The sequence below is a fragment of the Grus americana genome, chromosome 6, assembly GCF_028858705.1.
Source record: "Grus americana isolate bGruAme1 chromosome 6, bGruAme1.mat, whole genome shotgun sequence".
NCBI classification, from domain to species: domain Eukaryota; kingdom Metazoa; phylum Chordata; class Aves; order Gruiformes; family Gruidae; genus Grus; species Grus americana.
Genome location: NC_072857.1, coordinates 15,454,312 through 15,468,093, shown reverse-complemented (window position 1 = coordinate 15,468,093; position 13,782 = coordinate 15,454,312). Strand labels below are relative to the sequence as shown.

At 40.0% G+C, this 13,782-nt stretch overlaps 1 protein-coding gene across 7 annotated transcripts in view; it reads right to left on the bottom strand.

Moving 5' to 3' along the window:
- Nucleotides 1-13,782, bottom strand: part of CNTNAP5 (contactin associated protein family member 5) — a 299,942-nt gene that overhangs the window by 108,402 nt on the left and 177,758 nt on the right. For all 7 annotated transcript variants that reach the window (XR_008577724.1, XR_008577725.1, XR_008577726.1 and 4 more), the window contains one exon: nt 12,844-12,950. Coding sequence is in view for 4 of the 7 variants with exons in the window: in XM_054830600.1 (XP_054686575.1) it covers nt 12,844-12,950 (107 nt within the window). In the remaining 3 variants the exon portion in view is untranslated. The remainder of the gene's footprint in view (nt 1-12,843; nt 12,951-13,782) is intronic.

The following is a 13,782-nucleotide window of genomic DNA, read 5'->3' as shown; positions in this document are numbered from 1 at the left end:
TCTGGCTATTATTCTGAAGAATGCTATAAGACAGTCCATCACTCAGATTTTAATGAAATTTGGGCATTTCTTCACTTCTGCCAACAAAACAGAACCACAGTTCTAGGGGCTCCCGTGCCAAACTGGCTATGAATTAAGAGTCTCACCCATCACTTGTACCACTCATGGAAACAGGCTTTCTCCTTATACATTTCTCTCCTGACCAGACATCTTTAGCAGGCAGAACATGACTAAGTGCTAAATACGCACAGCATTACCCTTCCCAGAGTTAAGAAGCTGCTTAAGGTACTCAGCACCTGGTGAGACAGTGCTTTAATTAGTATCCATCCTACAATAAACAGAATTTAGAAAGCTTCTTCCTGACAGTCATTAGTCTGATGTAGAAAGCACTGTAGGAGTCCAGATGATCTCTACATTCCCCCTCTGATAGCTGGCCAAGAGTACATATTAAATGCAAATAAAATAAAATCCCCAAACCAGAACCTATTCTTCCACTGTTCACATCCTGAGGGGCTAACAGAGAGTCCCTCAGTCGCCAAAGTGCTGACAAAAGCAACTGGGATATGGAGGGTCAGGAAAGAGACTGTAACAGGCGATTAAGTAAGTAATCAAGGAATCATAGTTTGATCAATTTGCAAAGTTCTCAAACTGCAGTTCACTTAGTCAATTTGCTGTCATCATCATTACAGGACACTTCATCTTGTCTCATTAGGGAATATGCCAATTGCTTCCCCTGAATTGTTTGCTGAGTATTTTCAAAGACAAAGGATGGTGCCAGGGGCACAGACGTAAAACTAATATGTTCTCAGTGAACTGGCACAGCTAGAAACGCATTCTTCATCACAAACTTTTTATTCCTAAGTGTTTTGCTTCTTCTTGACTGTCACTTTGGCTGGAGCCCAGATGTACTTTTTTCAAATTAGTAAGGAAAAATGTGAAGATTCCACCATTAATAATGTGGGCAGATGCAAACGGATATGGTCTACTCACCTTTAGATGGCCCCTTTGTCACTACTACTTTGGGAAAAAAAAAAAAGGCTGCATAGAGCTAGAAATCAGGCTAGAGGTACTCAACTGGTATAAATCTGAACGGATGCACAAGCTTCAGTGAAACTACAGCTATGGCTGCCAGAAGAAAATCCATCCTGGTGTATTTTCCTTTTGGTTATATGAGAATTCCAGCAGTAAATACTAGGGAGTAGCAGAAGCAGCAGGAAAATGCTATAAACCTCAAACTCTAGCACATAAAACATATTCTAACTATCATGACTTTGAGAAAAGCCGTTTTGGTGAACAGTTTATTTTGTAGCTGCACGCTGAAAGTTTCACATGCTTGTATCTTAAGTATTTGGTATTGCATACTTCTAGACTGGATGGGCCATTGCTTTTAGTTCTCTTTTTTTGCTATTTTATGCTGAATAATGCATCAAGGAGAAAATGATATTTGTTTTCCAGTCACTGGCAAATGCCCCCACAGACATTTCAAGTGCACCATCCATTCCAAGCTCTGCTCAACATCTACGCAGGCTGAGCCGATTGCTTGTTTCAGAATAAAGTTATGCAATTCCATTTGCTGAAAAAGGCCCTATTATTCCAGTGACAACAACTTGAAGCTGTCTTTATGGTTCAATGAAAGATAAGATCTCTTTGCAGTCATTCCTCTCTTTATGCAATCAGAAATATCATAAAAAAAGTAAAAACCAGACGAACATTCAGCTGTGACTGTTAAGACCCCAGAGCCTTAACTTTGAAAACTGCCTTCAGATTTATGTTCCGTTTTGTGCCAGATTTCTCTGATGTAGATGTGGTCATTTTGGGAACAGTAGGAAACCATTATTGTAGTTGTCATTAAAGTGTCACCAACCATTTATGCATGTAATAAGGCCACGCTTTCAAAAAGCAAGCACCAAGTGTAATTATGAAACTGTTGACAAATGCAAACGTTTTAATGTCAAAAAATGTTTGCAGTAATTACACCTTTTTAATAAAGCAGAGGTATTCATCGGTTCATTAGAAGTAGAACCCATTAATAATTTTCAAGCATTATTTTTAAATTAAAAAAGTGAAACAAAATAGTGATTTTATTCCTTTCTGTGAAGCATTTTAATAATGTTTATACTTTCACTCCTTCAAGTTTCTTTTCAGATTTTAAAATGTTCACCAAAATGGGACCAAAACAACAAAAATAATGTTCTTTATAAGCTTTGCATGAGCAGCCTGTTTTCTCATTAGCACTTTTTGAAAACATAATTTCAAAACCAAAAACTCTAAGTTGTTGTTTGTCTCAAAGAAGCAAGATCAGTTTTCCTTCTCTAACCATCTGCCCTGGTTTCAGCTGAGATAGAATTAATTTTCTTACTAGTAGTGAGTATAGTGCTGTGGTTTGAACTTAGGATGAGAATAATGTTGATAACACACGGATGATTCAGTTGCTGCTGGGCAACGTTTACATCAAGTCAAGGACTTTTCAGCTTGTGATACTGCCCTGCCAGCAAGGTGGCTGAGGGTGCACAAGAAGCTGGGAGGGGACATGGCCAAGACAGCGGACCTAAACTGCCCAAACTGATATTCCATACCCTATGACATCATGCTCAGTATATAACTTGCAGGGAAGCTAGCCGGGTGTTTAGACCACAGCTTGGGAACTAGCTGGGCATCAGTGGTCTGAGGGTGGTGAGCAATTGCACTGTATACCACTTGCTTTGTATATTCTATTATTATTGTTTTTCTCTTCCTTTTCTGTCATATTAACTGTCTTTATCTCAACCCACGAGTTTTACCTTTTTCTTTGCAATTCTCTTCCCCATCCCACTGCAGGGCAGAGTGAGCAAACAGCTGCATAGTTGTTTTAGCTGCCGGCCAGGTTGAACCACAACACCATCCCACGCTTTTCTGGGACTAATTTTGACATATCAGCCATTGAAGATAAAATGATAATTTCCAGCAACATTTGTTTCACTGAGCCAGAACCAACTGAAAATCACAGTTTATGACTTTCAGCCCCTGCTGCATCTCCTCAGGCCCTTTTGGGAAGAAGCTGCGCTGCCATGCAGCAGCAGCACTGCAGTTCCTGCCACCGAGTTCCCGCGGGCAGTCAGGATGAAGCTGTTTGCTTCACGGAGTTGCATTACACCAGTGCTCATCAGAAAGAGATGCCAGCAGCGCACATGAACCCATGCTACTCCCACGCAAGTATGGCTTGGGCCTCACGGTCAGGTACGGTAGGTAGAAGCATCAGGGTAAACTACAGCACAGGGCAAAAACCAGAGTGTCAAAGGTGTCGCAAGGGCAGAGTTTGGTTGATGGGTTATTGCTGGTAACAGTGGCTGTTCCAGGAAGACAAAACAAGAAACAGCTTGACTTCAAGGCCCCAGGTTTAGTAAGGGAAGCTGAACATCAGAAACATCTGGTTTACTTGGTCACAAAGAGACTGGATGTCTTTTACTGCCTTTGGTTGGCTGGGGGTTTTTTGTTTGGTTGGTTGGTTTTTGTTTGGGTTTTTTTGTTGTTGGTTTGGTTTGGTTTTGGGTTGTTTCCTCCCCCCCACCCCAAATCACTTACAAGCTATAATATTGGACCCTGTGGTGACATTTTTTTGCAGTGTTCTTTAAGGAATTTTTTTAAAAGGCTGCTGCTGTGTTTCACAAAGAAATTTAAAATCCTCCCCAAGATAGCTACTGAAACTAATGCAGCCTGAGAGCCCCATTCTTCAAACCAAGAGCTGCTTCCCTAAGTACTATATGTGCCCTCGCCTATGCATTAGGATGAGCCGTGCTGATGGTCTTCAGGCATGCACAATATTGACAGAGTTCAAGATATCTATCTCCGCACACCTTATAATCCTCTGTGAAACACATATACCCAATTCCTCCCTCAGGTATCTCTTGCCTTTGGTATCTGAAATTAAACTAGCTTTTCAGATCAACAACTCATCTCATCAGAGCATTAATTTTGAACGCTGCTTGACTCGCTGATCATAATGGCCATCTTTTCCTTTAGTTCTCACTTCTCATCTTCCCAGGTGCTTAAGAAATGGTTCGTCAAACTTTGATCAGCATTTATACAATAAACACTTTATCCTCAGTCAGATCAACATCACCCAATTCTACATGTTCTCTTATATTTCCTGGGACATAAAGATTCATAAGCTAAAAAAATCAGAATTATGCATCTGAAACATACACATCCCATATTTTTTCAAGCCACACACGCTACATCCCTACAGAAGCACCTTAGTAAAACTATAAATATGCATTTTGATTGATCAAGATTCAAGCTATAGATCCATGATTCAGACTCCAATGCCAGAAAGGCATGAAGAGATTTTAATGTCATTGTAATAACCTATTTTGACCTTTTGTGTAAAATCAACTACAGAATTTAATTTTCTAATTCCTGCATCAAGACCCTTATGGCTGGTCAGCCGGAGCACACGCAGTAGCTCTCTGCACCCTGCAGTCAGGTCTGACAGGGCTGAGGTCCCTCTTAGCTTGGCTCTGCAATTGAAATTTCAGCCTTGACTCAATACGCTGCGAGAGTCTGACAAGTTTTATATATGAGCAATTTCATCACTGTTTGGCTCTCTGAAGTATCCTGAACCTGTTAATCCAACTGTTTTAAATACAGTCCTTAAACCAGAAGAGACTGTGTCCCTGCCGCAGCTGAAATCTTTAACAGCACGTGGCTGAGCACAAACATTTGCAAGGTCAAATGTCCATCATTTCCAATAAAACATCTTTTTATGCAATTTTTCTCTGTTTCCTTTGCCTCCATGTTCCTAACTTATAAAACCTCTCCTCTCTCAAACCACTTTAATTTCATTTTTCACCTCCAGTTCTATTTCAGGGGAGAAGAAAAAAAAAAAAAAAAAGAAAAAGACCGCTCTTGTGCAAAGACTTGAACTTCTGCAAACAATCCTCAGGGAGCAATATATTTAAAGCCCCCTCTCTTCAATGGATGAATGAACCTGTTATTCACCTAGTAAGACACATCTCTTACCCATATTTAAAATAGTGCTGGCTGTTGGACTTGATGCAAAGGTTACAGTGATACCCAGATTTCAGTTTTACTACTGGGAGACCAGGCAAGGTAAACCTCTTTCCCCTCCACTCAGTGGTATGTTACTGGCATAGATACAGCCACCAAGATTAAAAACTCCAAATCAAAAGCAATTTGGTTGGTTGGTTGGTTGGGTTTTTTTAATCAGAGGACTCTGTCCTTTTCAAATTTAATGGACACTAAGATAACTTTCCTCAAAACATAAAATTAATTAAAAGTAAACCTTAAAATTCCCAATATTTCTTTCCTACTGTACTTCCAGTTATTTTGGAAATTGATCACACACATTTCGTTGCAAATACTCGGAGCTGGACATTCAGAATTTGAGCTGTACTAGTTATGATTATTAAAACGAATCGTGCAGTATTGCTCTTTCTAGATTAGATTCCCATAATCTAATAAAAGTAACTGATAATTTTCAGTTTCTCCGAGGGTAATAACATTTTATGGTGATATAAATAAAATACTTTAAAGAGATCTGAAGAACTTGGGGTGTGATGACACTGTCCACTCCTCAGCTAAAACATAGCGAGATGCATGCTGCGTTTATCACCTCAAACAATTGCACAGTCATGAAAAATTGTAGGCAGAATACTTACCGCTAGATCATTTGAGACTCATTTCATCGCTTTGTAGTTCTTTGCACCTTAGATGCAAAGAGTAATAATAACCCCTATAAAAATAATTATTATTATTATTGTGTTCTGAGGTGAAAACTAACGTACTGGTTAGACTGGAAAGGTCAGTAATAGCTGGGGATTCTGTTGGCATCTGCAACCAGCCCTGGACTGAGCTTGGACAAACTGTACGCACAAATGCCGACACAGACCGAACTAAGCTTGTCACCAAAACGCTCAGAGCTCCTGGAGGCAAACTGGAGATGACTGTTTACCCTCTGCTTGTATGCCTCAGGCCTGACAGATTTGTTCTTACAGACTCGGAGTAATGAGTATTCAATCAAGGATTTTTCTAAATAACAAATAAAGCAATATGCAACGGGAGGTTTCTTCTTCTCATTCCAACAGCAGAGGGATTAGTACAGGCAATGAACTCTGGGAATGATCGTCATTCTCACCCTTATAATACAATTGTCTTGTTAACTGCCAGAAAATGAAATCTGTACTCTCAAAAACTGGATTTTGACAGCTCTGCTGTTGACAGACTAATGCAGTCTCCGCTGTGATGTGCCTGGATGACAGATGGCTTATTTTTCCTTTTTAAAATACGTATTTACTCATCTGATAAAGAATGCGTTATTTCCATAGATAGCTTTAAAATGACTTTTACCACAATGTCACCTAAATGGATGTTTGGGAGGAATCCTTCCATTACACTTGGGGATTAGACAATTTCCTACAATTCAAGCCGAGGCCCCCCCTGGCCTGGGTATGAAAGCTCATGTCAGCCCGTCCTCCCCTGTCGCTTCCCCGCTGAGGTCTGAAGGCGGCTGTGGCAGTCACGGACCCCGGTGGCCCCTCTCCGGTGCTGGTGCAGGGTGACCTGCAAGTCCTGCTGCTGCAAGAAAGGAGCCGGGGAGACCTACACCATTTTAAGAGCAGTGTTGGAGGGAAAGGAGAAATCAAAGACTTGAAGGGCACTGTGCAAAGCATGGTATTTCAGCCTTGCTCTTCAAAGTACCGGCATCCCTGCAGTGATCGTCACACCTTGACACAGGCAGGCTTCAAAAGGGATTGCGTTAGTCCCCCACATACTCTGTTCTGCAGTAAAGTCCCAAAGTAGAATATTTGCTGTGTTATTTATAAGGAAATGTCAGGCAAAGGGAAAGAAAACTTTTTTTGAGATGAACACCACTAAGAAATGCAGATGTACAATTTACAGGTACACAAACTGAAGGGAAAGCATAAGACAGTAACTTATTACAAAATAAACAATGAAAATACATATGCCAGAAGCCTGGTGTGAACAAAAATATGCAGGAACACCAAGTGCAGTACTGAAGGCTTGATATGAATATTAAACGTGTTTTATTTAGTCAAACACCACCAACAAGTTTAAATACACATGGAAAAAAACCTATTCCAAGAATCTTGGACAGGAGAATTGGCTGCTCAGGACATGCAAATTACATGACCAGACTCACTGTTACACATCTGGCAGACCAAAACTCACCGAACCTCATTTGCCTAGCCAGCAAACTGTGTACGCACCTCCCTACCTTGGAACACGGGAGAATTACCAAATCCATGGCTGGTGCTTTAAGATGCAGCTCCAGTACTGCTAACAATCTGGCTGAAGCTATATTAAGCTTTTCAGATCAAAAATGATATATGCAGTAAGCTTATTAATATTAAAAAAATACATTTTCAAAGCCTGAAGTTATGTTAAGTTTATGTCATATCAACGACTATATGACATTTCCATTATTGGATGGATCTTTCCTCCAGCAATTACCTAGGCCAATAAGACACATGCCTGTATGTGCAAGATAGATCACACACCAAAGCAAATATCCAGAATTAAATTACATTCTGTTAATTATCACCTTGCAAAGCTTTGGGACATGTTGACATCCCCAGAACATGAAGAATAAAATAATTATTTTATATTTCTCATCATCTTTTATATCAATGTTCAGCACTCTGCAATAAAAAAAAAATACACCCAAGACTAAAGGCCATCTGAAAACTACCATGTATAAAAATAATAGAAATACAGAAGGGGAAGATGAGGCTAAGGGACTAACATAACTCATAGAAAGAGGAGATTACTAATCATTACCTTGCAATAAAGTTATAACATTCTGTATCTCAGGGCCATTTTACACTGGTCTACTGGTTTTGCTATCACATGATAATTATAAGGAGAATTAATAGTATAAAAGAGATGACTATGCAGGTTTTAAACTGTGACCTTTCAATTAAAAATATTTTGTGTGTGTGTATATATACACATATACATGCTTGTAATTCCTCCCCCCCATTTCTCTCTCTCTCTATACACCTATAATTCTGATTTAGCTTCAGCTGCCTACTGTATGCCTGCGCTAAGGCAGCCTCCCTCCATAGATGACAGACACTGGCAAGTTTCAGAGGTGGTCCATGAACTTACACTGGGCACCCTATCTCACAGTGAGATTTGTCAAGTTCTGAAAATAGCTCACACACTGTTATATACAGAGAGAGCAGACCACTATCTTAGATTAGATGTCATAGTATAAGACAGCAAAAAATAGATGAGCTGAATCCCACTCAGGCCTTTTTCCCAAGCTGTGTACTAACATCAGTGTTCCTATCTAAAAGCGGAAACCAGAAAACAAACATTACAGTATTATCTATTTTGTCATGGTTCACACATGTGATTACATAAAGGATCCTCTCCTATCTATTGGGATGATATCAGACTACTCCAATACCTGATGGATCAGTAGGCTACTCACCACACTGCACAAATGGGTAAAGTATCTATCGTTAAAAAGACTTCAGCCAAGCTAATCTTCCAACCTATTTAAATGCAAGCTGTGTGAAGCACATTTAAAAGATAAACCAAAAAGCAAACCCATGCATTTCACAGACTCAAAATAAGATTGTATCCTCAAAGCACTGTCTTAGCTACAGATCAGCTCAAGTAAGCAAACTAGTTTCAAAGGAAAGAATCCATATCATTTCAGTAGATGATATAGATCACACGGCTTCTAATATACCTGCAAATTGGATCTTATTCCCAACAGAGATGAAGAAACTAAGGCACAACAAAACTCATACCCAAGCAAATATAACTCACCTACTATTGGCTTAATATCCTGTAAGGTTATTCCATGACTCCTAGTTTCCCCAAACTGCTGGCAGTGAAATGGGTACCCGGGAAGAGTCAGCACAAGTTTTACACTTCCCATCAAACTGCATGTCCACAAGCATTTGTGACAGCAACGCACTAACACATGCTTTGGAGTTTCACAGCTACAGATAGTGCAGAGATGAAAACACAATTGCTAATCAGTGCTGAGTCTAGCCAGCAAAATGTGAATTGCACTGGAATGATGAAACGTAAATCCAAATCTTCTTTCCCCATTGGAAGGGGAAAAAAACAAAGGAAAAAAAAAAAAGAGACTTGGAAGGTATTTAAGGTATCGATAATATTCCACATGTGGCAGCTTGTGAAGGAGGATTAACCATTACTAAACAGAGAAATGGACTTATATGTCAGGCAATAAGCTTTGCAAGAAAGAAACGACTTGTTTAAAAAACAGACTCTTCCCATATCTTACTGAAACCCAGAAAACACCAATGCGTTTTAGCACTATTTAACTCGTATTTACAGCTAAGTTCAGAGAAGAGGAGAACAGAAGCAGGACCAGATGAGACTTCAAGGTGAAACTTGCCTGCCTCAGAATGGCTATTGAATGGGACGTGACCCAACGCCCTTTCAGTGGTGGACCCTCATCTGGATCAGGGAGATTGCCACGCCTTCTGTGACAGTTTAGGAACTTTCAGGATCAGAAGGGATTTTGAGTGAGCAGGAGGGTACCTGAGGTTTGCAAAAAATTGACTGCCTCTAGCAAGATTATATTAAGGCCACATCTAGACCCAGCTAGTTCTTTATATGTATCTTGAGATGCACACTTTTGCTTCATCCACATGTCTAGAATTTCAACTATACCCATTTTCAGTCATGACAGACACAATCTTGTCCCACCTATCTGACATGGTCACGCAAACACCATCCCAGCTGTGTGTTCTATCAACTTACTGTTCTGCCCTGCCACTGTCTACTCGCCTTCTGTTGCATCAAATGCAAACTATTTACCTTTGCTTTTCATGGCATATTTCCAACCTATCTACCTGTCATGACTCTGGCATTTGCCCTGTCAAAAACGTCAAACTCCTCCGGCCATAGCCTTATATTTTTCAAGCAGGCACATTATTGCTTTCTCCCATGTCAGTCCTTCATGCCTGCAAGCATTCAATTTCTTCCTCTTTTTAATCTCTACCTTATGACTTTTTGCCTACAGGAAAGCCTAGCAATAATTATGTACCTGGTAGACTGAAACTGCCACCTATGATGCTGAAGGAAGACTTTCTGGCATTCCATCGCCTGTGCCAGCATGTTTTTTTGCTCTCAGAAACCTAACTGCGAACTCCGTGAGGCAAGGGTAGTCTGTCTTATTAGCTATTCCTCAGAGCAGGATCCAGCACGGTCCATGAATATTTGGAAGAAACCAGCAATACTGCTTATGTATCGACCACAAAATTTCAACAATTTACAGATGATGACAGGAAGTTAGGGATGATGTATCTTCAGATCTCAGTTCTTGAAATGGTAAGGTCTCCCGGTCTGAGCTGGTAAAGCATAAATCAACTCATTCTGGTTTGCAGATGCATGTCATACCGTTCTTCCCAAAAGCCTGGCAAGGAATGGGTCTTTTTATGTTGCTCAACCAGTGGCACCCACCTCTTACAAACACACCAAAAAGAGGCAAAAACCACACTGATGCAACTCAGGAAGAAAAAAAACGCAGCTGACAATGAAACTATTCGCACTATGTTTGATTTGCAGCAGATTGCCAGTTAAATCTTTCCACTGTTGCTGCATGGTCTTGGGTCTGAAGGGCAGTTTAATAAAAGAAATAGCCTCTCCAAACTGGTACAAGTTCAATTTCAGGCCTGTCAGCCTCAGTGTTCTAGTAAAAATCAAAACCTGTTGAGATAATGTTTCAAACCTTAAGAAATTAGATGTTTTACTTTGATAGAACTACACCAAATTACATGATTGGAAGAGTTGCCTGTACATTGAGGATATTCTGGAGCTATGCTGTGATCAGATCTGTGGCTTTCATTTACCTGCTACGAGGTACTCCTGTACGTCAACCACTATCAGCTGAAAGCGATAACGTCTCTTGTTCTGCAGGTTTCTTATCAACAGTCTGCATTTGCCCACCAGCTTTGAAATGGTTTCATTGCACATTTCAAGCACATGAATGCATTCCTCCAGACTAATGTTGCTGTTTATCAGCATTGCCTGGCTTACAGGGCAGCTGGCTCTACAATCTAGCTGGAATCAAATTAGATGTTGATAATATGGTTGTAAATAAGCTGAGCAGCTGAAGAGCTGTACATCACATGCGTGCGCAGCTTGATCTGCTGGAAAGTCTTAACACAAGATCTGCCTGAGAAACTTTTCAGAGTAGTTTTTACATCAGTGAACCTTACATAACTGCAGCTATGTATGTGCCTCAGAGCACAGACACGAGTTCACAGAAGCAGGAGGCTTCACTAGCTCCGAGCAAATGTCTATGGGGAAAACTAGTCGTGAACCAATCCTCTGCAGTAATGAGATGGTCTCCTTTGCACACAGGCCACACTGAGCTGGCACAGACATAGTAAGCCTCAAGCCCTGAGCTAATATGATGGTGCAGATGTAGCCTAGAGTTTAGCATCCCTAATCACCTTTGACAGTCAGTAGCGACAGACCTCTTGCTTCCCCAAGGAGCCTCTCCCTTCTCACCAACCGATTTGGCCATCTAGATTTGTACCAAGCACCAGCTGATGTAAATAATCTGCTGTGGCCTCAATCACTGCATATACTCTGGGCTGGGTTTGGAGGTTTTGAAGAGGGGGAATGTCTTTTGGAACAACAAAAACATTGGACAAAAAGTAAACCCTCTCTTCAAAACTATGAACTCAGCATTTTCTTCCCATCCTTCATCTGGCTTGGCACGATTTCTGCAAACTCTCAGCTTCCTTTGTGCTTACAATGTAGAGTTCAGGTGACGAATCTATGAATAGACCTCTCAACAGCCTCTCCCATCAGCTGTAGACCCCACACCACAAACGATTTCACCATTAATTAGCAAACCATTAATGTCTCCAGAATTACAGTACACTTGCCAATATTCTCAGCTTCAAACCACTAAGTACCCTTTCTTCTCTTCTGCTTTTTAGCTTAACAGGGAAAAAAAATGCATCTCTCGCCAATCTCATCCTATCTGCGGTCCGAGTGCTCATCAAACACCTGGAGTGGTTATAGCTGTATTCCTGGAATTGTTATTCTTACTCACTCTTCTTTTTTCTCTATTTCCAGTGACAGAACAGGATGTTTACCTTCATTTTCTAACTGTTTTCCCTTTTAGTCAGCTGTATGAATAGGCTTTATTTTGGCTTCCCCCTTCTATTTTCTATTAGAATTCCTAGCATGCTGTGCCTCTACTGTTTGATTTTTTTTATTTTAAACCTTTAAAACACCTTAATATTCCTTTTGCTGTGGATTTCAGTAGCTGAATGCTTCATGTACTGCCACTGTTTCAAATACTGCATCCTTGCTAATAGCAGCAGCTCCAATAATAGTTCAGCAAAATTCCAAAATTATAAACTGTTGAAAACTGGGGTTTTGCAACATGAACTTTTGGATAATCTAAAACCAAAGCAGCCCATGGTGCCAAAATTGACATACAGCCTCAAACATAGATTAAAATCACCCAGCTCAGCCCAATTAAATTCAACTTAATGTCTACTGACCAACACGTCTACGATGTCTATGTAACATAAATGAATTTAAAATTCTCCAAATCAACGTATAATGTGAGAAAAAATGTGGAAAATTAATTAAAATAATCTGGGTTTGTTTTCTCAAAAATATTTGTCAGGAAACATGCACATTTGCAAATAGATTCCTGTGCATTCCCAGCCCAATTCTTGACCTGATGGAACCATACCACAACACACTACATCCTATAATACAATATGACCTCTCGCAAAGCTCCTCTCTAGTACATGTGCAGCTTGACAGACCAGCTGTAGTAGAAAACACTGTATGCGTGGGTTTACTTACAGTTATGACATGTAGCTCCCATGTAGCCGGTATCATTACAATCGCAGTAAAAGGTGGTCCAGGACTGAGAGCATTTTCCTCCATGTTCACAGTAGTTGGGTAAACATCTAATTGGAGACAGTTTTAAAAAAAGGGCAATTACTTATAAACATTTCTTTAAAGATAATGTGCTGGAAAAATAATTTTAAAACTGTCTCAACTCGTTCAGGCATGAGTTTCCTAGGGATGAATCACTGTATAATACACAAAATACTTATTTCTCTGATCTGTGACATATTTCAAATACAAGCACTGAAGACAACAACATATAATGCATCCAGCAAGTAGGTGAAGATCACTCAATAAAAACATTTCACTTGTCCTCCACTTGTTAGCAATTAAAGCATCACAAACTTTCCAAGCACAGAGAAGGACAAGTAACAGGTGAAAATGCTATTGAAATCTTGTTTCAAAGGAGAATCCTCTGTTCTCTGATTAAACAGGCATCATTGTTATCAAAATTAGGCTGAGTCACATTTGCAATAACACAAACAGCATGAAAATCTCAGAAGTGAGAGGAAAAATATGCTTCAATTATGAGTTCTGTACTCTTCTTTCCCTCATTTCAGTTGGTACGCCTCTAAAGTATCATTGTGAAGCAAATTATTAAAAGAAGAAAGAGGCACAACAGCATACAGCTTGGGAAGTGAACAGAAGCAAAAGCTGTAGGGGATAAATTCAATCTCCAGGACAAGAAGTGAATGCTGATCTGAACCTACACTGGTGTCAACACAGGCAACGCAATGGAGCCAGCCTAAATAGAAACAGAGATTGTTCCATTGCTTACCTTTTCTTTCCTTTTTTCCCCTCCTCCTTCCTGTATATTAGGTAATCTCTTTTACACTGTATGTTTGACTTCTGAAAAATGAGTAACTTGTTTATACCACTGATTCAATTGTG